The sequence below is a fragment of the Hypanus sabinus genome, chromosome 4 (genome assembly GCF_030144855.1).
Source record: "Hypanus sabinus isolate sHypSab1 chromosome 4, sHypSab1.hap1, whole genome shotgun sequence".
In the NCBI taxonomy this organism is placed as follows: domain Eukaryota; kingdom Metazoa; phylum Chordata; class Chondrichthyes; order Myliobatiformes; family Dasyatidae; genus Hypanus; species Hypanus sabinus.
Window position 1 is genome coordinate 153,452,561 of NC_082709.1, and position 27,077 is coordinate 153,479,637.

The 27,077-nt window shown below is 39.6% G+C and overlaps 1 protein-coding gene across 1 annotated transcript in view; it reads right to left on the bottom strand.

Annotated features, from left to right (window-relative positions):
* lrrc58b (leucine rich repeat containing 58b) overlaps positions 1-26,714 on the bottom strand; it is a 49,356-nt gene extending 22,642 nt beyond the window's left edge. The window contains exon 1 of the mRNA XM_059968464.1: positions 26,068-26,714. Coding sequence (XP_059824447.1) covers positions 26,068-26,543 — 476 coding nt within the window. The 5' untranslated portion in view covers positions 26,544-26,714. The remainder of the gene's footprint in view (positions 1-26,067) is intronic.
* Between the last annotated feature and the right edge of the window lie 363 nt (positions 26,715-27,077).

Consider the following 27,077-nt stretch of genomic DNA (forward strand, 5'->3'; position numbering starts at 1 on the left):
AACTGTTTAATTAAAATCTACTGCATCATAATGAAATATACATTTGTTAATACATTTCTTTGTTAGATTAATACATATCCCATATTCCATACTTCCAGAACCTTGTGTTTTAAAATACTTTAAATCAAGCCAATGTTTCTCCAGGATGGTAATCACAAATCCACAAAAGAAAATCAAAATCACCAGGATCATAAAAATGAATAAATAAAATATATGTATTTGGGAGTAACTTTGCAAACTTGGTAAGTTCTTTAAATTGGTTTATTACAGTCACATGTACCAATGTGTAGTGAAATACTTTGTTCTGCATTCTGTTCATACTGATCATTTCATTACAACAGTGCAGTGAAGCTGTACAAGGGAAAGGAGTAAATAAATGCAGAATAAAGTGTTATAATTACAGAGGAAGTGAGGTGAAGGCAGACGATAAGGAGCAAAGTTGTAAGAAGGTAGATTGCTCAGTCAAAAGTCCATTTTAACACACTAGGGTGCTGTTCAATAGTCTTATAACAGTGGGATATAATTTATTCTTGAGCCTACTACTACACACTTTGTTTTTTGAATGTCCTGCATGATGGGAAGGTGGGGGGGGGGGCGGGGGGAGGAAGAGAGGAACAGAACGTCTGAGGTGGGGGAGATCTTTGATTATGTTGGCACTTTAGAAGGGCATTGAAGAGTATAGACCAAGTGCATGGAGGGGAGGCAGTTTCCACTATGTGCTGAGCTGAGCCCCTTGTGGTCACAAGCAGAGCAATTACCATACCAAGCTATGATGTGTCTGGATAGGATGCTCACTACGATTGATTACTGATAGAGGCAGATGGCAAGTGTACTAAGCCATGGTGTTCATGAACGAGGACATCTTATTGGGGATGTTCACTCCTTGGAACTTCAAGCACTCAAACCTCTCAATCTGAGCACCATTGATGTAACAGAGGCACATGCACTGCAACCTTCCTGAAGTCAGTGACCAGCTCTTTTGTTACGTTGATATTCAGGAAAAGGGTTGCTGTTTGTGCCATGTATCACGAGGCTTGCTATTTCCTTCCTGTAGGCCAACTCATTATTTCAGATTTGCCCCACTATCATGGTGAAATCTGCAGATCTGTTGATGGAGTTAGAGCAGAATGCAAGTGGTCATTCTTGAAGTTTCCCTTCATTTAAGACCACATTCAGCCCACTGAGTCTGTTCTGCCATTTGATCATGGCTGGTTTATTTTCCCTCTCAACCCCATTATCTTTGATGCCCTTACTCATTAAGTACTGTACCTATTAAAGAAATCTTCTTTAAGTCTGCCCAGTGATTTGTGAGTGACATGGAAATTGGAGCTGTATGTAGTGAAGGTTGTCTAAGGATACAGCAAGATATAAATCAGCTCAATTACTTTTATTGCACACATACGATTAACTTTTATTACTATGAACACTTCATTAAAATATGGAAAAAGTTGGCTTTATTCTTTGCTCTGCAGAACCGACCTTTGAATACACACAAATAGTATCCTATGAGAGGAAAGCTCTGGCCTTGATTCAAGTAAGTATTAAATCATGAAGTTGGTGGGATAAGCAGTGTGAGGTGGTGACTGAGTACAAGTCCTCCCCAGGTTACAAATAAAGGTCGGGAGTGGGGGGAAGCAACGGGATGAAATGGGGGTGTGGGTGGAGTCGATATACCAGATGGTGTGGTGCACAGACTGTATATGAAACATGACCACGGTGCACCCACAAAACACATCACACACAGCATACAAAACTGAATATTACCACAAAGAGTTAAAAAACTTTCCACGTCATTTCTCTCCAATATCCCCCACCCACTACTACCCAGAGCCGCAACAGTGGGGCAGCCAGGCAGAGCTGGGAGCAAAAACCAAACTCACTCACTGAGACAGCTGCCTTCCTATCACAGCGTTTCTATGATCCTCTCCCACACACTGCTGTTCCTTCGCCACTTACAAACCGTTCTCACAAATGCTGTCCAGTCCTAACCTGGGGACTGACTGACCCCCCCCCCCCCCCAAGTAAACAATCATTTAGCTTACTGGTAGGATTTTCATTATTTAGATATTCCTTATCCAATAACCAGTGAGCCAATTAAAATTTCTTGTCACAACACTCAAAAATCAGGAAATATTCCCAGTATGCAGTAGAAAATATGAAGATAATTTGAACTGGCTGCTCAAAGGGATTTTCCATACATCTGTGCATATTCATTGATTTCTTAATACATCTGAAAGAGCACTAATTTTGATTATTCCCAGAGGTGAACATGCTGTTTTTCCCCATATATACTTTGATGTTGATAAAGATCAAAGTATACTTTCAGAAGAATTGTAATATTTCCATTTATACACTTCACCCTTTACTGAATAAAATGCCTTACAATAAATTTGAAGCTGTAATGCTTCATTCAACTACAATATTACCTGTAAATATTGATATTAATAAGGAGCAAGTAATAAGATTTACATGACCACTTGAAGAAATTCTATAAAATGGTGCGTAATACCAAACACTGTACGTATTCATTTTGTAAGAAACGGCTTATTTTCAGCTTTGGCAGGAGGTGAAGACATTTTTCTTGTGCAGTCCCTTTTGGAAAGCATGATTTGCATCTGACTAGGTTCTGAAGATCAGATAGAACCGCAGACACTGCCCCAGATGAGACACAAGTTGTTGCACAGGAGGTTAAAAAAAAGTGTGTGGTTTGTACTCATCATGACTAACATTTCTTTGAGATAAGACAATTTTATAAGAACTCCACTGAAAGCAGCTTTCACAACTCCCTCTCCATTAATTAAGCCTTTCCAAAGACTAATGACGTTTCTAACCCTGGCATCAAAATCACCTAGGAGAATCAGTTTCACCCTTCACTGGGAAAGGGATAGTAATTCAAAAAAAAAGCTGTAGTGTGCCTTCCTTGGCCCGATCAGGGGGCATGTATACTGAGGTACCTTCTTTGGTCACTGTTTCATGTTTGCTCCACACGAGAGACAAGTCAGAGGGTCATCAGATATTTACTTACCTCACATGGGAAGTCAGTCAGTTCATTACTGATAAGGAGGCTTTCAACTTTTAGTTTTCCCTCAGCCAGTGCATGTCATGCTCTACATTCACCCATCCCACTCACTCCTTCCCTACCATAGTTCTCAAGTAAATGCAGGGTCAAAAGTTGAGATGTAACTCCATGGACAACAGCAGCGTTTAGATACAGCACTCCTGTCAGGCTGGATAGCAAGCAACAGTTAATGTATTGCACAATTAAGGACCCCTTCAGCTGTCAGCATATTAATAACTCGGATGGGAATAACGGTTAGGAGTGCAAACCAGGGCTGATTATTTTCTACCTTTGGGCCTAGGCATCCCAACATCTGTGAAGATCAACAAACATGAATTAAATCTGGAATGTTCCGTCCCTAAGCATTGCTTATTTGAAACGTCTCAAATACACAATTTAAAACCATTGCTTAAGTAATTGGAAAGCATACACTTTACACAAAAACTTCTGGAATGATACCATAAAAGTCAGTGCTGCTTCTGTAAAGGGAAATCCTGTGCTCAGTTATAACTTTAATTTTTTCTTAATGAAAATGTTTCCAGTATTATGTAGGAAATTGATTCTGAACCCTTAATACAAAACAGAAAAAAAATTATAAAAAGTTTTTTTCAAGTTTTAATATTTCCAATGTGCTGCTCAGTTGTAGGATTCACAGGGGAGAGAAAATCATCACTGCTGTCACACGATGAGCATGTTTGAGAGTACCAGCTGTCTCCCCATCTTCACTGTGGTCAACAGAAATAGCTGGGTTTCAAGTTCATGAACAAGCCAATCACAGAAGTTGTCTTGACAATCACCTGCTCTAAATCCACATATGCATATACACACATATACAGACACACACAAACTCTACTGCATTGAGTTTTCTTCAATAAAGTCATTCAAATTAGTTAAAATGGGATTTCTTCTTCTTCCAACAATATTTTTTAATTGTTTTTTTAAATAAAGAGAACATAGTATAAAGGAGAATTGTGCAGTGCATAACAAATGTATCAAATGTACAATTCACATTTATGAAAAAGATGCACCCATAGAACAAACTTGCTTTGATAATCACTCCACCCCTCCCCGTCCCCAACTCCAAGCCATCAATGTATCGGCAAAAAGGGTTAAACAGAACCTTTTTCCCCACAGAGCAGCATTGGTATAGAGAAGGTGTATTTTTCTAATACATAGGCTGTCGTATGATAACAAATTTGAGTCCAAAGAGTTTTACCAGAAAATGCTGGAGGTCAGGGACTTATGTACTGAGGAAAGGGAGAGAAAATGGACCTTCAGTCTGGCTGGGAATTTTGAAAATATTTAAGAATAGGGTCCCCACACCTTTTGGAACTTCATGTCCGAATTGAGGATTGAGTAGTGGATCATCTCAAGGTGTAGATTGGACATGATGTCCCTGAGCCACTGAGCGTGGGTGGGAGGAGTGTGAGTTTTCCCTCTACTTGAGCAAAACTGAGTGCCTGGCCAATAGAGAAGCAAAAGACAGTGTGCGATGTTTAGTCGGACATTGTCCCCCTTCCCGGAGGTGCCGAAAAGAGCAAAGGGTTGGGTTCCAGATTGTAATTAAGTATTTGGGATAGAGCTTGGAAAACATCTTTCCAGTACTTTTCCAAACTAGGGCATGTCCAGTAGATATAGATAAGGGAAGCCATGCCCCTTTTGCATTTGTCACATCAGGGATTAACATGGGTAAATGCGAGATAATTTAGTTTTAGACATTGGGCCCTGTGTACGACCTTGAACTGTAACAGACAGTGGTGGGCACATAAAGAGGTTGAGTTAACTAATTTGAGGACTTCATCCCATATCTCATCTGACATTGAAAAATTTAAATCTTGCTCCCAGGCAGTTTTAATTTTGTCAAGACAGGATCACCTCAGAGCCGCTAGCTTGTCACAGATAAAAGATATTAGACCTTTGCGCAATGGATTCAAACAGAGAAACGTATCAACGACATTTGTGTCCGGTGTCTCAGGAAAGTTTGGTATCAGAAGGCAGATGAAATGCCTAATTTGCAAATATCTACAGAAGTGAGTGTTGGGTAGATTAAACTTCGCAGACAGTTATTCAAATGATGCAAAACAGTTGTCTAAAAAAAGATCTTTAAAGCATCTGCTGCCCTTTCTGTACCAGTTTTGAAATGTTGAATCACGTATAGAGAAGGCTGGAAGAGATGATTATGTAGAATAGGACTTGAAAGACAGAAGCCAGGGAGACTACTATGCTTTCTGAACTGAGCCCACACTCTCAGGGTGTGCCTGATGACAGCATTAGCAATTGGTTTAGACGTACGAAAAGGGAGTGCGGATCCAAGAAGTGCGAGATGAAAGCATTCTTAGTAGAGTTCAGCTCCACTGTCACCCATATTGGGCAGTTGGATTGATTATAAAAATGAGACCAAAAGATGAGACAACGAATGTTAGCTGCCCAGTAGTATAAGCGGAAGTTGGGCAGAGCCATGCCCCAAACACTTCTGGATTTTTCAGGATGAACTTTATTCAGTCGGGGACGCTTGCCCTTCCATAGGTAGGACGATATGACTGAGTCTAGTGAGTCAAAAAAGGCTTTAGGAATGAAAATTGGTATGGATTGGAAAAGGTATAAACATTTAGGAAAGATGTTCATTTTGACAATGTTGATTCGGCCCATCAGGGACATGTACAGGGGTGATCACTGTGCTAGGCTATGTTTTGTTTGATTTAACAAATTAATAAAGTTTTCTCCAAAAAGACACTTATATTTCCTTGTTACTGTGACACAAAGGTAAGTAAATTGGTTACTCACTACCTTAAAAGGGAGGTTATGAAACTCTAACATTTGTGCTTCTCTATTTATTGGAAAAAAATTCACTCTTGTGCAAGTTAAGTTTGTATCCAGAAAACTGGCTAAATTTGTCAAGGAGTGAGAACATAGGGGATAAAGAGGTGATTGGGTTTGATATAAAAACTAGAAGACTGTCAGCATAAAGGGAAACTTTGTGCTCAATTCCCCCCCTCCAAATCCCCGTCAGGTCCGCACAACTGCAGAACGCAATTGCCAATAGCTCTATGGCCAGATCGAAAAGTAAAGGGCTTAAAGGGCACCCTTGACGGATTCCACGTTTGAGGTTGAAGGGTTGGGATTGCTGAGAGTAGGTCAAAACAGAGGCGGTGGGATGAGAATATAACAGTTTAATCCACTTGATAACACTTGGTCCGAAATCAAATTTTTCTAAAACAGCAAAGAGGTAATTCCATTCCACATGGTCAAATGCTTTCTCTGCATCTGAGGAAATGGTACATTAAGGGATCCCTACTGAAGGCGAGCATAAAATATTAAAGAGACGGCATATGTTAAAAAAGGGGAGGCAGTTTTTGACAAAGCCAGTTTGGTCTTCAGAAATAATTGAGGGTAGTAAGTTCTCCAGTCTACAGACCAAAACTTTAACTAAAATTTTGACATCGAGATTTAACAGAGAGATTGGCTTGTATGACAAACACTCTGTTGGATCCTTGCTTCTCTTCGCTAGAATGATGCATGCCTCATTAAATGATGTTGTAAATTTACCTTGTTTAAATGAATCAGCTAGAACCAAGGTTAATTGAGGTAAAAGCAGTGATGAAAATAATTTAAAGAATTCTACAGGGAACCCGTCGGGTCCTGGAGATTTACCAGTTTGCAGTGACTACATGGCTGACGATATTCCCTGTAATGATATTGGCTCATTCAGTCTCATTTTGAAATCAGGAATGTGGAAATATTTAAGCTGTTTAAAAAAATTCTTGACCGAAATGTTATCATTTGGGGATTCTGAAGAATAAAGTCGGGAGTAAAAATTCCTAAATATGTCATTGATTTCAGAGTGATTCGAGGTGATGTTTCCATTTTCCATTCAAAGGTTTGTGATGGTATTGTTTAGCTTTGGGGCCCCTTAACTGGTTGGCTAAAAATCTGCCAGATTTGTCACCTTGGATATAAAACAGGCTCTTGCTCTTCAAGAGTTGGCATTCAATTGGGTGAGTGGAAATAAGATCAAATTTGGTTTGGAGTTCCACTTTTTTTTTGTACAGCTCCGGATTTTTAAATTGAGCATATTGTTGGTCTATTTCTTTAATTTGATTGGCCAGATCTAGTCGTTCTTCATGGGTTTTTCTTTTCATATTCGCAGTGTAGGAAATTATTTGACACCTGAGGTATGCTTTCATAGCGTCCCAAACAACCAGGCTTGAGGTTTCAAGTGACATATTGGTATTAAGGAAAAAAGATTATCCAGTCCTCCATAAATTTTACAAAATCATTATCTGACAGAAAGGTCGAATTGAAACGCCAATGCTTATTTATTTGAGAAAGGCCAAGAAGAGTTATGGCCAGGACAACCGAGGTGTGGTCTGATATTACTGAGCTCTGAGAAACACAGGAACAGACTGAAGGAATCAGCTGATTATTAATTAAAATGAGTCAATTCTAGTAAAGGTGTGATGAATGTGTGAGAAGAAAGAATATTCTCTCTTATTTGGGTGGAGAAAATGTCATACATTGGAGATGCCATAGTTGGAAAGGAAGGACTGAATTAATGAGGCAGATTTGCTTGGTACTATGGAAATAGGAGACGATCGATCCAGCACCGGATCTAACCAACAGTTGAAGTCTCCACCTAGTATGAGAGAGTGTGAACTCAGATCAGGCAGCGCAGAAAAACATTCAAAGAAGCCCACATCGTCCGAGTTAGGAGCATATATGTTAGCCAGCACTACCAACATATTATATAATTTCCCCGAGACAATGACAAAACTGCTGTTTGTGTCTGATATTCTGTTGTGGAGCTCAAAGGGAACGTTTTGGTTAATAAGAATTAAGACATCCCTGGCTTTAGCCTAACAAGTGGAGTAGAAGTGCTGCCTCGCCCATCGTGACATAAGACGGGAATTATCAGAACTGCAAATGTGTGTTTCTTGTAGAAATGCAATTGCTGTATTAAACTGTTTGAGATGTGAGAACACCCTCCTTCTTTTAACAGGGTGATTACCCTTTGACATTCCAGCTCACAAAATTTAACGAATTAACCATTCTCCTTTAAAAAAGATACAGATTGATAGGCATAAGCGGTATCTAGACTTCGGGTATCAGGTCTGGGGCAAATGTGTAAAACAGAGAAATAAGGCAGAAATAAATTCTGTATAGCAAGAACTTCTAGGGAATTTAAACACGAACCGGCATTGGAGTACCTTCTCCCCACCCCACAACCCACCATACAGCTGTCAAAGAACATAGCAGCAAGCTCTGAAGAACAATAGTCACCCAACATTACAACTTTCTGTCACTCGTAGCACCTTCTGCAACTCCATTACTGTTATTTAAAGGGACCAGTAAGCATTTAACACTTCTAAAGTGACATTGTGCCTAATGAGAGGTAAACAATTTCCCCAAGGTTTGTTAAACATGGCTCCAAAAAAATAAAACATAAAACAGAACAATCAACTTATATTTAAAAAAAGTGAAAAAGTAATTAGAAAAATAAGCAGACTTTACTCAGAGCTCTTCCCACAAAAAGATGTAGAGTTCATTGCATTGGGAGAGAGAGAGAGCGAGAGAGAGAGAGAGATTTGAGCGAATATTATTCTACCCTTCATAGTAGTTAGTACCTAACCTGGCCAAGTCAGACCAGATCTCGCTATCCAGGCACTACTAATGTTGCCTGCAGAGGATATGGGGGAAAAAAAAGTATTTTATGGAGAGTTCCATGCAGTGGGGAGGCTATTGATGTAGTTCCGTGCTTCGTCAACCGAGCATAGCCACTTCCTCGGTTGTATAGATCCTTCATTACTTCTCTATACTCAGCTTGCAGGCTCAAAACTGCAGGATAGTCTTCCACACCTCCAATCTGTTGGCCGTGGTATTCTGGCTTCCCTCTCTGCCAGGCCTCTCTGACCAGGAGATCCTTAATCTTGTAGCTGTAGAGGCAAAGAATAACCGGGTGTGGTCTCTGTCCTGGGGCTGGTTTGGCTGCTAGTGAACGGTGGGCAATATCAATCTCCAGCGGGGATGGGAGGGTCTCCTTCCTGAAGATCTCACAAAGCAGAATGGAAAAAAATTCAGTAGGACGCCCGCCTTCAATAGATTCTGGCAGGCCCAGGGTGCGTAGGTTCTGCCGTCTGCTCCAGCCTTCCAGGTCAGTAACTTTAGCCGTTAGCTTGATATTCCAGTTCACTTATGTGCTGGCTCAGGTCATTCGTGGCGAGCTCGAGAGAAGGTAAGCGTTGGCTATGGTCCTCCACTTTGGATTATATTTGGTTAAATTTCGCTTCCAGCAGTAGGAAAGATTATTTGAATCGGCCACTAACACTGCACGATGTTGGTCTAGTAGCGTGGAGATGGCCTCCATAGTCAGGCCAGCCACCAAATTGTCTTTTTTCCCGGGCTTAATACTCCTTGAAGTCACTGTGAACGAGCATAGTCACAGGCAGGTGGAAGAGCAAAAAGTCTAACAGTTTGGTTTGAGAGAAGGGGGAAGGAGGAGTGTGGAGATAGAAAACAAAATGGAGCGCTCGTTCTCTGTGACTGCTCCATATGGCTGCCAACCAGAAGTCTCGGAACATAATGGGATTTCTAGTGTACAGCATAGAAAAATACAACAGCATACTTCTAATCTAAAGCCAAATAGAACACTGGATGTTGTATTAATGGAAATGAAATTTAAATGAGATAGTGCTGTATTCACTAAACAATGGTGAAATCAGCAAAAACACCTCAAAGTGTTCATTAACGATGTTATAGATGCTAGTTTAATTAGTGGAGTGGTGCCGCAGCACAACTTAGCACTCAGCGTCAGTGAGACGAAAGAGCTGACTGTGGACTTCAGGAAGGGTAAGACAAAGGAACACATACCAATCCTCAAAGGGTTCAGAAGTGGAGAGAGTGAGCAGTTTCAAGTTCCTGGATGTCTTTGAGGACCTAACCTGGTCCCAACATGTCGATGCAGTTATAAAGAAGGGAAGACAGCGGCTATACTTTGTCAGGAGTTTGAAGATGTTTGGCATGTCAACAGACACACTCAAAAAGTTCTATAGTTGTACTGTGGAGAGTATTCTAACAGGCTGCATCACTGTCTGGGATGGAGGGACTATTGCACAGAAACCAAAAGAACCCGCAGAAGGTTGTAAACCTAGGCAGCTCCATCTTGGGTACTAGCCTACAGGGAAGCCAGGACTTCTTCAAGTTGCGGTGTCTCAGAAAGGGAGCGTCCATTATTAAGGACCTCCAGCACCCAGGACACGCCCTTTTCTCACTGTTATCATCAGGTAGGAGGTACAGAAACCTGAAGGCACACACTCATGGAGATTAATGCTCTTTAGTTTAGCGGGATAATCAAGTAATCTGGAATAAAAGTTGTCAAAAAATTAGAATCAGGTTTATTATCACTGATGCATGTCGTGAAATTTGTTGTTTTGAGGCAGCAGTAGAGTACATTAAAATTACCACAAGTTACAATATTACAAAAAATAAATAGCTAGTGCAAAAAGAGAGAAAAATAGTGACGTAGTGTTCACAGGTTCATGAACTGTTCAGCAATCTGACAGTTGAAGGAAAGAAACTGTTCCTAAAAAATGGAACGTGTGTCTTCAGGCTCCTGTACCACCTCCTTCCTGATGGTAGCAATGAAAATAGGGCATGCTCTGAGTATTAGGGGTTCCTAATGATGGATGCTAATTTTTGACGCATCATCTTTTGAAGATTTCTTTGATAGTGGGGAGACTAGTTCCCATGTTGGAGCTGGTTAAGTTTACAACCCTGCACATAGTTTTATGATCCTGTGCATTGGCATTCCATACCAGACAGCGATGCAACCAGCTAGAATGCTCTCCACAGTACTTCTGCAGAAATCTGCTAGTCTTTAGTGACATATCAAATCTCCTTAGACTCCTAATGAAATATAGCCTTCATCGTAATTGCATCAACACACTGGGTTCAGGATACATCTTCAGAGATGTCGATACCCAGGAACTTGAAACTGTTCACCCTTTCCACTGCTGGCCATTTCATGAAGACTGTTGTGTGTTCTCCGGATGTCCCCTTCCTGAAGTCCACAATCAATTCCTTGGTCTCAATGACATTGCGTAGGACTCTTGTATGTTAATACTCTACCAGTCAATCAATCTCACTCCGACCTATTTACGATTTGCACTGACTGGTTTCCTGATGAGGAAGACAAAGATCTAGTTACAGAGGCAGGTACAGAGGCTCAGATTATGAAGCTTGTTGATTAGTATTGAGGGGATATTACTCAATAAACACAGGTCTTGCTGTTGTCCAGGTGGTCCAAGGCTAATTGAAAAGCCTGTGAGATTTCATCCACTACATCCACAGTGGCGGTAGGCAAATTTGCAAATTGAACAGCAGTTGGCAGCAGTTAATAATAACCATATAGGACAGAAGGACAATCACCTGCTCCTGTGAAATTAAGAGGGGCCATTATCAAATGGGATGGCGGGGGCATGGGTGGGGGGGGGAGGGAGAGAAAAGAGATGAATTATCAATTTAGCAAAAGAATGACACCAATGGCAGTTGGAGAAAAGCAAAGACCTTGGCCAATTTTTGTTAAAGAAAAGCATACAGGTAAATGATAAGAAAGGGAAAGAGAAAGGGGGCTCCAGGGAGGAAAATTATGTTCTTTTCTGGGCCATAAATCAGAAATTACCAAAGATCTGCAATGGTTGAAGAAGGTGATTCATAAAATTTCTGAAGACCCATTAGAAAATGGGAACAAATACTGGTCTTATGACCAACAGTAGTGAGGGATATTCACTGTCCAGGGCCAAGGGGCCTTTTTGCCAAGCTCAGCTTTTTAAACACAGCTGCTGACACCTCTAAAGAAGAGAGACTTGCTTATGAGCAAGTTAAACTTCCAACCAATATTCTTTGTTCTTTTTGCTATAAATTGGAGCCAGTCACCAGTATTTAATGCAAATGGCCAGCAATAATCAGTTTGACGTTAAAAAGACAGCTTTGGAAACAAACGTCATTGACTGCTGTCCCATAGCATCTGGGCTGACTGCTCAAGAGATGCAGTGTAAAACAATGATTATGTTAATTGGCCTGCATCGAACTAGACAGAACTGGCTAAGTTATTTAGTTCAAGACAGCTTCCAGACCAGATTGATACCATCACTTAGCACATCAAATATCTGATCTATCAACAGGTGGAAGATCTGTTTACTCAGAGTCAGCCTTCACCAGCATTAACTGTGGATATCTGTCCCCAGTAACTTTTACACCATCTGCATGACAACGTATCTTAAAAAATATCACATGTGTGAGGAGTTGCCCAAGTACCAAAAATAAAATCAATATAAATGTAAGCGAGCAGTCAGGCTTGTTAGGAATGGCCATGGGACTTAAGAAAAACGACAAAAAGACAGGGTGAACTAGCATGTTCAGTTGTTACAACAGTTGACTCATTTGTCTGCAACTTGATGGTATGTCTTTTTAGCTGATATAAACTGCACCTGTGTTTTGGAAATCTTGTGTTTTACAAATTGTTTGTAATTCAAAAATCTTTAATAAGGTAGAAATGCTGAGTTTTAAAATTTTAAGAATTTTTAAATGTATCTCTAAAAATAAATGATCTGTGTTCAAACTGCTTTGTTAGCTGGAAATTACTCCTCCTTGGTGGTGTTGTGGTTTCTTGTGCCCCACAAACGACCAGGAGACGCAGAAGATTCTTTAAGAAGTGTTAAACTTTAATTTGAAAATCAAAGCTGAGACAATCATTGAGCTAGTCGCTGATTGCCCACCGATCCTTGTGCATAGCATTTTTTATAGCAATCTCCTGGTTTTGTTGTATTAGCATATCCAATTGGTCTACAGTTGCATCTCACAAGTAAGTCAGCTCCGGACTTCCCACTATGGCTTCAACCCATTAACTTAATCTACTTTTTGGGCCACGTTTTACCTCATCCCTGGCCACAGTTATCTCTTAGCTAGCCTCTCATTACCACACCATTATCTTCTTATTTGGCTACATTCTCAAGTCACTGATGTGTTCAACAGTACAGAGACAATACAGAGATTTCATTCTCCTACTAAATTGGATACATACATAGCAAATAGCAAGTTCAAAGCTGACTACATAGTTTTGGTTACACAGCAAACAATGCAACTTTATACTCCAATAGTTGGGGGGGGGGGGGGACGACCCATCATTCTAATAGTGGGTTTTGACATCTAAACTTGCAGTGGAGGATAAATGGAGAAATGATCTAAAGAGTCTGAAGAGTGGGCAGCAGTAATATAACCCACTTTAGTGAGGGTACTCATAGCTATCTGTATCAGATAAGGATTGTGATTTTCATTTGTGTTTAAAACTCCGCAGTCAGCAAACCTGATAGCAGTATACAGCCATATCTGAGACAATGAACAAGATAATGAGATAAGCTCATAATAATGAAACTCAATGTGCAGAATTATTTTGAGTTTTACAGCCAAGAAAATGGGCCATTCAAATCAACTGTCCCATGCTTAGCTATGTTCATGCTCTATACCAACTCACACTAGAACTACATCCGACTTTCCTCCAATGTGAGCTCATCTGGTCTAATTTAGTAATTTTATTTGTGAAATAAGGTTCAGGTATTGTGCATCAGCCTGACAAATAACATGTAACCCCTGTGTTACGTGGGATGGATTATGTTCCTGTAAAAAAGTCCGTATCATGGTTTTCCATAACATGAAGCTGTCATTTGCGCGTGCATCAAGAAATACAAGATGAAAAAGAAAATAATTTTGTGGTTATCTGCCTTTTATTTTGAACATAAATTCCATTAGGGCAAACAGTCATAAACAGGGTCACCTGTAATGTTTGTCACTAGAGATACATCATACAAATTGAAGCTGGAGGATGACAATTCAAAGTGACTTAATTTGATTAAGGTTTCAATTCATCAAAATACAATGCTGTCAACTGAACTAAAAGACATTTGCTATCTTGATTTACTAAGGCAGGTCAGGTGACTGAAACAGCTGTTTACTTACAAAGTCCAAAGTTTAACACTAGTTGGAGGCAGAATGGAGTGGGATTGTTAAGATATCTGTTGTATTGTTTGCTAGAGTTTAAAAAAAACATAATTAATGGGAATGATTGCTAAGCTTTTGTTTTGTCTGTCCCAAAATTTCTATGTGACTTGGTATCAAATATTTATTAAGACAGAAAGTGCTGGAAACAACAAGATCAGACAGTGTCTGTGAAAACAGAAACAGTTAATGTTTTAGATCCAAGACCCATTGCAGATCTTGAAAAAGAAAGAAAACAATATTAAGTATTGTTTGGTTAACCTCCTATGAAGTGATTTGGAGTACCCATGTGCTATACAAATTCAGGTTGTGCTTGTTCAAATCCATAGCAAATAAGACCATAAGAAGTGCGCGCACAACTGGGCCATTTGGCCCTTCGAGCCCACTCTGTCATTCTATCATCCCTCTCAACCCCATTCTTCTGCCATCTCCCCATAACCTTTGATGCCCTTACAAATTAAGAACCTATCAACATCTTCTTTAAGTATACCCAATGATTTGGCCTCCACAACAGTCTGTGGCAATGAATTCCACAGACTCACCATCCTCTGGCTAAAGAAATTTCTCCTCATCTCTGTTCTACAGGGACATCCTTGTATTCCAAGGCTGTATCCTCTGGTCCTAGAGTTTGCCACTATGGAAAACATCCCCTCTAAATACACTATCTAGGCCTTTCAATATTTGATACTTTTCAATGAGATCCTCCTTCATTCTTCTAAACTCCATTGAGTAAGGGCCAGAGCCATCAAATGCTTCTCAAAAATTCATTCTCATGAACCTCCTCTGGACCCTCTCCAATGACAGCACATCTGGCCCAAAAATCAGCCAACAAATTCAAAACCCACAAAAAAATCTGCTAATGGAAAAAGTGGACAGGAGTCGGGGGAGCATTTTTTAATTGAAAATAGAAAGAAATTGAAATTACAATGTTGCAAATAAATTTGTACTAATTTATAACACATTACAAACTTCAAATAATTTATACTTGGTACAGTGCTGAAGAATGCACAGATGTCATTGGCTCCCGGCCACTTAGTGTAGTGAAAGAATAGAACAAAGTTTGAAGCCCCTTATAAGGAACAGAATTCGGAGCAACTGTCAGGAGTCACAATAATATCAATTACTAAAAAAAAACTAGATTGTTAAAATTAACCGCAGTACACAGACATGGAGCAGAAAAAGGATTCAGGACAAAGATCATGGAATTACTGCCATGAACAAGAAAATATCAACATTATAAACAATAAAGTTCACATTTCTGCTGCTGAAGCTTTTAATAACAAAAAGCAAATGCTATGTAAAATCTGCAAGGACAATCTCAATGTAACAATAAACTAAGCACTCAAATGACTTGTGTCTACGTTAATCTTTCATTCACCAGGATGCGGTCATCATCAGCAAGGCTGAAATTTACTGCTGATTCCAAATTGCCCACGTATCAGAGAGGGATTTACTTTAATTGCTGCAGTCTTTCTGGTAATATCACACTTCTGATGTTGTGCAGTAGACATTTCCAGGATTCAGACCTAGCAATGATGGAACAGCAATATAATGTGGAAGTGGTCATACATTTGGAAGGCAATCTGTGTGCTGCCTTAGCTGAGTAACGGCACATGTTAGCAAAACTTTAAGCTATGTTCATTGCAGCAAATGAAGGACATTCCACACACTCTTGATTTATGCCTTGTAGACAGTGAAAAGGTATTGTTTGCAAGCAAGTCAAGCACTACAGGACACCCAGCACCTGACTAATACTATTTTTCCTCTTCCTCCTATTTCTTCCATGGTCTCCTGTCCTCTCCTATCAGATTCCCCCTTCTCCAGCCCTTTATCACTTTCATCAAACAGCTTCCCAGTTCTATATTTTGCCTCCTCCCCACCTTGTACTTCTTTCCCCCCTCCCCCAACCTTCTTAATCTGACTTCTCATCTTTCTTTCCAGTCCTGAACAGTCAAGGTCCAAAACCCAAGCACCTAGCTCATCAAGCTTGCCCCACCATTTAATAAGATCATGGCTGATCTGACCATGGAATCATCTTCCCCTACCTGACTTCCCCCCACCCCCATAATGCTTAATTCCCCTTCTATGCAAAAAACTATCCAAGCATGTATTAAATACATTTACTGAGGATTATGGGGGAAATATATCCATTACTTGATTGGGTAGAGAATTCCATAAATTCACTGCTCTCTGGGGAAAGCAGTTCCTCCTCATCTCCATCCTAAACCTACTCTCCCGAATCTTGAGGCTGTGGTCCCCTAGTTCTAGTCACACTTGTCAGTGCAAACAACTTTCCTGTCATTCAGATCTCCTGTCATTCTTCTGAATTCCAGCACCTACGGTCCCAGGCGACTCAATCTCACCTCAAACTCTAATCCCCTCGTCTCTGGAATCAACCTGGTGAACCTCCTCCGCATGGTAATGACAAACGTTTACTCTTTTCCATTGACGTTGTCTGGCCTGCTCAGTTCCTCCTGCTCTTTGTGTGTGCTGCTTTGGATTTCCAGCATCTACAGATTTTGTTTATAATTTCTGGCTGGTCCACTAGCTTTTGTAAATTATACATCACCCAATCCTAGTATGATGATGGGATTAATATATGCATGTTAAGATATGTAGACAATTTGAAGGAAGGCTTTTTTTAAAAAAAATACATGACACATCTAGAAATTTGGCTGCATGATATTTGCTCAGCACTCTGCAACTGAAAAGCAGTTTCCTCCAGAGTGAAATATAACAATGATCATTTCCAAGTTGTTTCCTGTTATTCTGATAACTGTGCACCTACTGGTGGGTGTCCGTTACTGCCAGAGAATTTGTTCAGATTGTCCCAAAAATGACCTTTGTTGGACATTTAAAGATTCCCGCCTTCTCCAGCCCTGTATCTCTTTCACCAATCTACTTCCCAGCTTTTTACTTCATCTCTCTCTCTCCTGGATTCACCTAGCACCTTTTGTTTCTCTCTCTCTCTCATCTTCCCCATTAAAATCTATTAATCTATTCATCTATTTTTCTCCAGTCCTGCCAAAGAGTTTCAGCCCTAAATGTTGACAGTATTTTTTTTCCCATAGGTGCTGCTTGGCCTGTTGAGTTCCTCCAGCATCTTATATGTTGCTACCCAAGAACTTAAAACTGCTCACCACATACATTGTGAGGACTGGTGTGTGTTCTCCTGATTCTGCCATCCTGAAGTCAACAATCAATTCCTTGATCTTAATGACAATGAGTGCAAGGTTGTTGTTTCAACACCACTCAGTTAGCCAATCTACCTCAATGACGTACTCCACCTCATCACCACCTGAGATGAAAAATTGTGAACAATAACTTGTGAAATCGACAAATTTATAGATGGCACTTGAGCTGTGCTTCATCATGAGTGTAGAGAGAGTAGAGCAGCGGGCCAAGCACACATTCTTGAAGTGTGCCAGTGTTGATTGCCAGCAAGGAGATGTTATTTCCCATCTGCACTGACTGTGGTCTCCTGATGAGGAAATCAAGGACCCAGTTGCTAAAGGAGGCACAGAGGCCTTGGTTTTGAAGCTTGTTGATTATTCCACTGATCTAAGACTGTAACATTTGCTGAAAATTTCTCACAGCAGGTTTATGAAGCATCACGGCAGGTACTTTCCACACAAGCTAAATCATAAATTTTTGTTTCAGATATCGCAACATACACCAGAAGCAAAACTAATGTTTGTGAATTCATCTATCAACAGAATAAATTTAGTCTCTATTTGAACTAGTGCCAATGAAAGAATATAAGCACAGCAGGATTTTGTATTCATCTCAATCTACTTTAAGCTTTGGTTACATTTGATGGTAGCTACCTACATTCACAAATATAAGTTTTAACATTTATTAACACCCAATCCAATAAAATATCTAACTGAACAAATTCTAAGAACTTTTAAGAGGCGAAAGTTAAGCACAGCTATTTCCCTCTTCCTAGTTCCAGATGGTTTCCGATAGTGAAATCAGTACTATTTAAATACAGTGGATTCCAGTTATTTGGGCTATTGATTAATCAGGGCAGTCATGTATTTGTGACAACTCTTAAAGAACAAAAACTAAATCAAGAAAATAGACAAGATTCCCTTAATTTATTTGGGAGAATATGGTGCTTAATTAGGGTGGGAGAATATTCTTGAACAATTTCTAACTAGCGTCAGTCACATGCATTTGCATGGCCATTAGACATTACACCATGCTTAGTATGTGTTGAAATAAGCAGTAAGAAAATTTGGAACTGTTTTAATCACTGCGGTTTCAAGCATTCAGGTGTGGAGATGCCAGAAGCAGCTGGGGTGAAAATTAATCAATTTCACTACTTCAATAAGTTGGGAGTTATGAAGGTATTAACTATCAACTTGAATGTTACAATGAAAATTGATGTTACAATGTAAAAGATTTGGAGGATGCAGTCATCTAAAGCATTGTAGAAAGGCTAGATGTCTATTTTGTTCTTTTACAGTCGAAAGAATAAAACAGAATACACAATGAATTCATCTCTCAATAACTATTAGGAATTAATACTGTTTTATAGTGCTGTAGAGGTATTGGTAGTATTCTAATTTGTTCAGTATTTCATATAAATACATAAATTTCATATAAATAATTAAATAGTAATTTGTCTTTTTTATACTTTGTAACCATTCCCATGAAACTTCAGCTAACTGGGACAGCTGCTTTTCTGGGCAAAAATGTAGTGGTCCCAATCATGCAGAATCCACTGTAACTCAAACTGCAGAAGTCAAAGTTGAGAAAGATAAGGTTTGCTATTCACTCTCAAGGGAAGAGAAATCTTTACTTTGATCATCTATATACAGGAACCTATCATTGGAGTTTCCTAAACATCATACTAGAAAATACACACTCATGATAGTTCTAAACTTGTGTGACAATGGTCTTGTGGTACATTTTGTGCAAACTTAAGCAACTCACTAAATCCTGGAGTAACACAGCAAGTCATGCCAGCATCATTGGAGGGGAATAAAGTTCGACTCTTTATTCCCCTCCATAGCTACCTGACTTGCCGAGTTATCCAGCATTTTGTGTGCATTGTTCAAGATTTCAATTGTCTGCAGAACCTCTTGTGTGTATGACCCTGCTTACTTAGGTCTAGAATCCACTGTACTTTCTGCTTGGTAGAGTGTAGAGACTCTCCCAAAATGTGCAAAGCAATATTGGAATTCAACCAATAAAACCATGCGACTTACCGGAGGAGAGTACAGATACGTTTCCTGTTGCTTGTTCAGCCAAGATCATCAAACAAGTTAGGACATTTCCTTGCTGGTTATCTGGACTTGAGAATCCAGCTCCAGTAATGGGTCTACTTGGATCATGCTGGCTGTTCAATCAGGAACAGTGTCCTCAAGTACTGCAAACCTATACGAGTACTGAGTACTGAGCCTGTCGTAGAGAGTTGACATGGTTCTGAACTGCTATAACCAGGCATGTCATCTTGCAGCCATCTTGACCCTAAGGATCCCTGTTTGACAAAGAAACACAAACAATTCTAATTCTATGGCTGACATAGGATTTTATTTTGAATGACTCTCACACATTTCGTGCCTTATTATGGGAAAATTTACTACATCTTTCTTTCTACTCATGGAATGTTAGGATGCTGGCAAGATCAGCACTTACAGCCCACTCAATCTTACATTGGAACATAGAAAACCTACAGCACAATACAGGCCCTTCGGCCCATAAAGTTGCACCAAACACGTTCCTACCTTAGAAATTACTAGGCTTACCTATAGTCCTCTGTTTCACTAAGTTCCATGTACCTATCTAAAAGCCTCTTAAAAGACTCTTTCGTATCTGCCTCCACCACTGTAGGTGGCAGCCCATTCCACACACTTACCACTCTCTGAGTAAAAAACATACCATTGACATCTCCTCTATACCTATTCCCCATCACCTTAAACCTGTGTCCTCATGTAGCAACCATGTCAGCACTGGGGAAAAAACCTATGACTGTCCACACGATCAATGCCTCTCATCAGCTTGTACACCTCTATCAGGTCACCTCTCGTTCTCTGTCACTCCAGGGAGAAAAGGCCGAGTTCACTCAACCAATTCTCATAAGGCATGCTCCCCAATCCAGGCAACATCCTTGTAAATCTCCTCTGCACCCTTTCTATGGCTTCCACATCCTTCCGGTAGTGAGGTGACCAGAACTGAGCACAGTACTCCAAGTGGGGTCTGACCAGGGTCCTATATAGAAGTTGGGTTAAGGTGCAAAGTAACCAGGATGTATTGGTGGGATGGATGGTACAAGTTCTTTATATGCTATTGGATGCTCTCATCCAGGCAAGATAATGGAAAGAATCTGAGAAGTGTGTAGCAGGTTATACAATGCAGAACACCCAAACTCCAAAAACTCCTATAGTTCCTGCATTTGCTTACTACGTTTACTTTCTAGCTGATTGCTGTCAGAACGGTGATGCTGAATGGCTCATAGATGGCAATATTATTGAACCTCAAGGAGTAGTGGCTCAACTTCCTCTAGCTGAAGTTATTCACAACTTAATAACGTGCAACATGAATGTTTCTTGACAGTACCTAGTCCAAATCTGAACACTGTCAAGCTCTTGATGTTCACTGGCTGCTTCATAGTCTGAGGAATTGCAAATGGAAACAGACACTGAAGTTATCAGCAAACTTCTGAGCTGAGAATTGTTGAAACAACTGCCCAGAGCAACTCACACAAAATGCAGGAGGAACTTAGCAAGTCAGGCAGCATCTGTGGAGGTAAATAAACAGTTGACTGTTTTGGGCTGAGATTCCAGGATTTCAGCATGTCAGAATCTCTTGTGTGTGTGCCCTGAGCAAATGCCACAGCAACACCCTGAAGCTGGGATTGTCACCTCCAATGATCACAACTATTTCCCTTTCTGTTAGATATGAATCCAACCACTAAGGATTTGTCACTGATTTACATGGATGTCAATGATGCAACACCTGCTTAATTGCTTTCTCAGAGTCAGCTCCTCTCATTACACCTCTGGGTTCATGTCTTTTTATCCATGGTTGACCCAAGGCCATTACGAAAATGAGACTACTGCATCCTATTACTGCAATTTTCGGTTTACCAATGGTGGATAATAATTGTTTATCCTCCTCATCTCGACGAATGATTGCATTTGTTACATTAATGGCTAGAAGATCTATTTTATTGAATTGGAAAGAAATTAATCCTCCAACTATATTTCAATGGTTTTCTCAAACTATCTCTTGTTTGAGTTTAGAAAAAATTAGAAGTGTTGTTTTTGATCCTTCAGTTAAATTTGAAGAAACTTGGAGACCGTTTATTCAACATTTTCATATGAGTTAAATTGTCTTTTCCTAAACCTCACTTTTATTATCCTTAATTATTTGGATGGAGGTTCGGAGTTATTGGCACTACTGTTTATATCTGACATTATGCAATGGCCCATGTTGGTTAGTGGTTTTTTTTCCTTCTTCTTTTGTTTTTTTTTAATTTCTTTTGTTTGGGAGGTTATATACATTGATTATTATATATTTGAATGTCTACTTAAACTATTAACTATGTACTCAAACTCTCTGTATTCATGTTTCATTTATGTTTGTTTAAAATCAATAAAAAGATTTAAAAAGAAAGAAAATGAGACTAGAGGGATCCCTACAGAACCCAAACTAAATGCAAATCAGAACTTTAGAAGACTTCTTCCATCACTTTATTTACAGTTGATGGAAGAATTAGCCAGATACATTTTAACTTACCATTTTTAATGAAAAGAATTAAACTGTACTTGTACTGCACCAAAGCAATCTGACTGGAGATGAAGCTGTGCCTCCAGTCTTCATTGGAGCTTAAATGGTTTTGGTGTCCATAGTCTCTATATTAGATTAATTCAATCATTGCTAAATATTACATGCATTAATTAATTATCTGAATGCTCGCTCTCTGATGGTAGGAAGACCACAAGACATAGGAGCAGAATGAGGCCATTCAGCCCTTCAATTCTGCACCACCATTCTATCATGGCTGATTCCAGATCCCACTCAACCCCATACACCTTTCATCAGGAACTGAATCTTTACCTAAATAATTCACAGATTAGGGATGTCTTCAAAACATCCTGAACTGCTCCTGCTCAGAATGCTGTTGGAATCTCTCATTATCAATAGGCCAGTTATGAATGGCAATTTCCTTCCTTGAGGGACATTAGTAAACCAGACTCATTTTTGAAAACAATCAACTAATTTGTCTTTTACTAATACAGTGTATTCCAGTTAATTGGGACCAGCACATTTTGGCCCGAATAAGCAGCTGCCCCAAATAGCCGAACTTACAAAGAAATAGTTAAAAAGGTATTTTTAAAAAAGACAAACTAACATTTAACTGAGTTACAAATTATCTATTTAAATGAAATTTAAACAAGGTAGAACATTACCAATACTACTACAGTATTATAAAACTTCATTAGTTCATTAGTTCAACCAGTGTACTCTGCCGTGTTGTTTTGACTAACTGTAAATGAACAAAATCAGTGTAAGTCAGGGTAATATTTTTCCCCAGCTTTCAAGTATTTTCATGTCATCTTGGCAATGATCTGAATTTATTTTTAGAGTCAAACGTAATGACCAAAATCACTGCTTTTTGAAACAGTGTCCGTTGGTACAAATGGATAAAATAACACAAGCATACACAACTAATGCTACTTAAAAACTGTTTACTTTAGCACAGAGTAGTATCTAATGGCCATACAAGTACTTGTGACAGACAGTAGTTAGAAACTGTTCGGCAAAAGTCTCCTGTCCGAATTAAGTGGCAGTGTCCTAAATAAATGATTTGTTGGATTTTCTGCTCAAGTGCATTGGTGACATTCAAAGTAAATTTATTATCAAAGTACATACATGTCACCTGAGGTTCATTTTCTTGCAGGCATACTCAATAAATCCATAAGAGAATCAATGAAAGACTGCACCAACTTTGGCATTCAACCAGTATGCAAAAAAACAAACCGTAAATACAAAAAAAGAGAAAATAACAATAATAAATAAATAAACCATAAATATCGAGAACATGAGATGAGAATCCTTGAAAGTGAGTCCATAGATTGTGGGAACAGTTCAATGATGGGGCAAGTGAGGTTGAATCAAGTTATCCCCTTTGGTTCAAGAGCCTGATGGTTGAGTAAGATGTCTCAGTTGTGGCACCACTCAGCCAGATTTTCAATCTCCCTCGAATATGCTGATATACGCCAATCAGCGACTAATCCACTAATGGCATTTTTTTGGGAACAAAAGCAAATAAAGTTTGAGATTTTGTCACAACAGGAAAATATTAGTACAAATGACAATAAGCTTAGTCAAAGGGGCTAGTTTTAAATAGCATGCTAAAATAGTAAAGAATATAACGAAAACAAAGGTATCAGAAAATAAACAAATTGGGTGCTTCTGTGAACTCAATCTTGGTTACTGAAGGTAAAATGGTATTAGGGGAACACAAAAGGTAGAGCTGGAATTCACAAATAATTTGGTGGATTGTATGATGAAGAGGAGAAGCGAGAAAGACAGAATGGGAAAGTTGATGAAAAGGTTTAGCACTGTTCAACAAAGTAAGTAAACACTTTGGTGAGTTGAGGTGGAGGGAGAGGGAATCAGATCTTGGGCAAATAAGAATATGGAAGCCCCTTGGGTTGAGGATCCCAACCACCCATCCCACAATCTCTTTGACCCGTTACCATCAGGAAGGAGGTACAGGAGCATCAGGATAAGGACATCAGACTGGGTAACAGATTCTTCCCTCAACCTGCAAGACTAATGAATACCCTGCCACCACTGAGGTCTTACCACTCGCACAGCGAGCTACTTACTGTACTATGTACCTGTGCTGTGCACCACATACACTTTGATTTATATTTTATTAACTTATTTGTCGGAATATTTTGTCTTAACTGCTGTTTGTGATTTGTTTTGAAGGTACACTGTGATCTGGAGGAACGTTGTTTAATTTGGTTGTATGTACGTACAGTCACATGATAATCAACTTGACCTTGAATTTTGGATCACAGAGGCAAGATCATATGGATTTGCGGTCATGTGCTTATTTGGGCATTAAGGCAAAAGGTTTTGGGCTTCTTAATACTTATGTGAGGAAATTTCTGCACTGGGCGTCAGGTGTGCACACATGGTTGTCACTATTAATGTAGAACTTTTCTAATTAAGAGCTGAAGGAGAGATGGAACTGAGTGCAATCAGCATTCAGAAACAGGTTTTCGTGGTGCCTCTGGCCATGGGGCAGCTTATAAATACAAAGTAGCAAAGAACAAAGATAACAATTGGAAATGCAATCATGTGTGATCATTTCTGACAGCAGGGCAAAATGTTCCAAAGGTTGTGATCAAAGCAGAGCTTATTTAAGGTAAATATAATTTTCAAAAACTAGATTACATCAGTGAAACAAGTAGATATTTAGTTAAATTAAATAAATTTAAGTTAAATTAAATCATCAGTTTCCTTTATGACAGCAACAGGAACAGGTATAATGTCATAAGAAACTAATGCAATTAGTCATACCGCAAGGAAACAGGCCCTTTAGTCCAATTAATTTAAGAATCAAAATCAGGTTTATTATCACTGGCACCTGTTTTGTAATTTGTTAACTTAGTATCAGCAATTCAATGCAATACATACTATAGAAAAAAAAGTAAAAAAAAGTAAACCAATTACAGTATATATATATTGAATAACTAAAATGCAAAAACAGAATATATGTGTAAAAAGTGAGGCAGCGTTCATGGGTTCAATGTCTGTTTAGAAATCAGGTGGCAGAGGGGAAGCTCACTAAGATTCCTTCTTAAGCTAGTCCATTTGCCTGTAATTGGCCCACATCTCTCTAAACCTTTTCCATCTATAAACTTATCTAAAGATCTTCTAAAAGTTGTAACTATACCTGCATCTGCTACCTCAATTGGCAGCTTATCCTTATACCCACTTCAAATCTTTCCCTGGTCACTTCAATTCTCCATTGTCTAGTGTTAGGACTCCCCATGTCCTGAAAAAATAGTGGTGATCATCGACCTTATCTCTGCCCCTTAAGATTTTATAAACCCCCTCATCTTCCTTTTTCTCCCCCCAGGAAAAAACAGTTCCAGCCTATCTGATCTCTCCCCAAAACTCCGGCCCTCCGCTCCAGCAGCTTCCCTGGGAATCTTTTTAGTACATCCGGCAGCAAGTAATGAACAGAATATTCCGGGTGCATCCCACGCTTTGTACTCAATCCCACGACATCCCTTATTTTGGACTCAATGCTCATCCAACGAAGGCAAACTTTCTCCACCACCCTGTCTGCAAGTGTGGAAACTTTCAGGGAACTGTGTACCTGTAGTCCTTGGTTTCTCATTAATTGTGTAAGTCTTACCCTAGTTTAACTTCCAAAAATGCATCACTTCACTCTTGTGCCATTCCTGTGCCCAATTCCCAACTGATTTCTGATTTAGATCCTGTTGTAAATTTTGGCATCAGCCACAAATTTATTAACCTCCGCTGCAGCACTGAATCTGTAAAACAACTACCTTTCTGATTCCTCCACTAAGCCAATTCCATGTAAAAGTCATAGATGAGGCATTAGAAAACAATACCAAGAAAGGTCAAACATGTTAAATTACTGAACTGGAAATTATTTAAATTGTCACATTTACGTAGAACATAATACAATTTTCTCTATTTATGACTTATCTCAGACTGTCATTTTAGGGTTGGGTTATTCAAAAATGGTCAATCAATACCACATCAAACAACGTATCCTGACACTGTCGACTGTATTCTTTTTAAAATGTGATAAGTGAGCTTCATAACTTCGACGCATGTAGCATGACTGTCAATGAACTTCCTAGAAACACGAGTTTTACATAACCAAGTTCTCAGAACGAAAAGCCAGGTTCGCGGTTTCTGGTTACAGTAAACCCAGAGAGAAAAGAGCGTTTTACCTGGTTAAATTCTCTATTTCTGGTGGAATGGTTTTCAGTCTGTTGCCTCCGAGTGAAAGAGATTTGAGTCTTTGTAATTCTAGAAGCTGAAAAGGCACTTCCTCAAAGCGATTGCCACTGAGATTGACAACTTCCAAACTCATCTTTCCAAAATCTTTCGGCAGCGAGAACTCGTCCATTCTGTTGTTTTTGGCTATCAAAGTCTTGAGTTTGGTAAGTTTCAAGATCTGATCGCAGATGTGGGTGAGCCCATTGGAACTGATATCTAGGAACAACAGATTCCTTAAATAAGCAATATTTTGGGGGAAAACGGTAAATCTGTTGTGGGTCAACAGTAATTGGTGGATCTCGTTTTTCTTTTCTTCACTGATGTCTTCCAAAGCCACCGTTTCCAGATTCATCCTGGACAAGTTTAGTACATTGTCCCCTTCCATATTTCCTAAAACATCCATAGCGGACCCTGGCAAAGCAAACATTTTGAACTTGGCCTGGAGCACCAAATTTAATTTGCGAAGGGCGGCACTTCGGCGGTGACCGACTCGTCCGGTTTTCAGCAGAGCCCGCCCGGTGCCGCGCTGACTGTGAAGACTGACGGCCCGGAATGCGCCCGAGTCCGGGTGTGTTCGAACCGCGGCTGCGCCGTTACCGGCCACGAGAGGAGAACTCAGGCATGGAGATCACGTGGCCGGCGTTACGTAATGACGCACGTCTAACGCGGGGGCGCGCGCATTGCAAGTCCGAAATTGCGGCGAAAATAACGTTTCACAAGTCCGAGTGGTGTGGCTTGTTAAGATATAACCTTGGTGGATTTTGTCTCCGCGTTTGCAATAACAGCCTTTCAAAAGCATTTTCTTTTCAGAAAACATGCGGCTGTTCCAGGATTTGAAACAAGTTTACCCAAGGCTTTTGAAATAATAAAACATTGAAACGCGTACAAGGGTCGTAAATTACAAAGCGAAGCCTGTTGGGCATCAAATAAGTAGCTTTGTGAGAAGGTTAAACTAGTGATA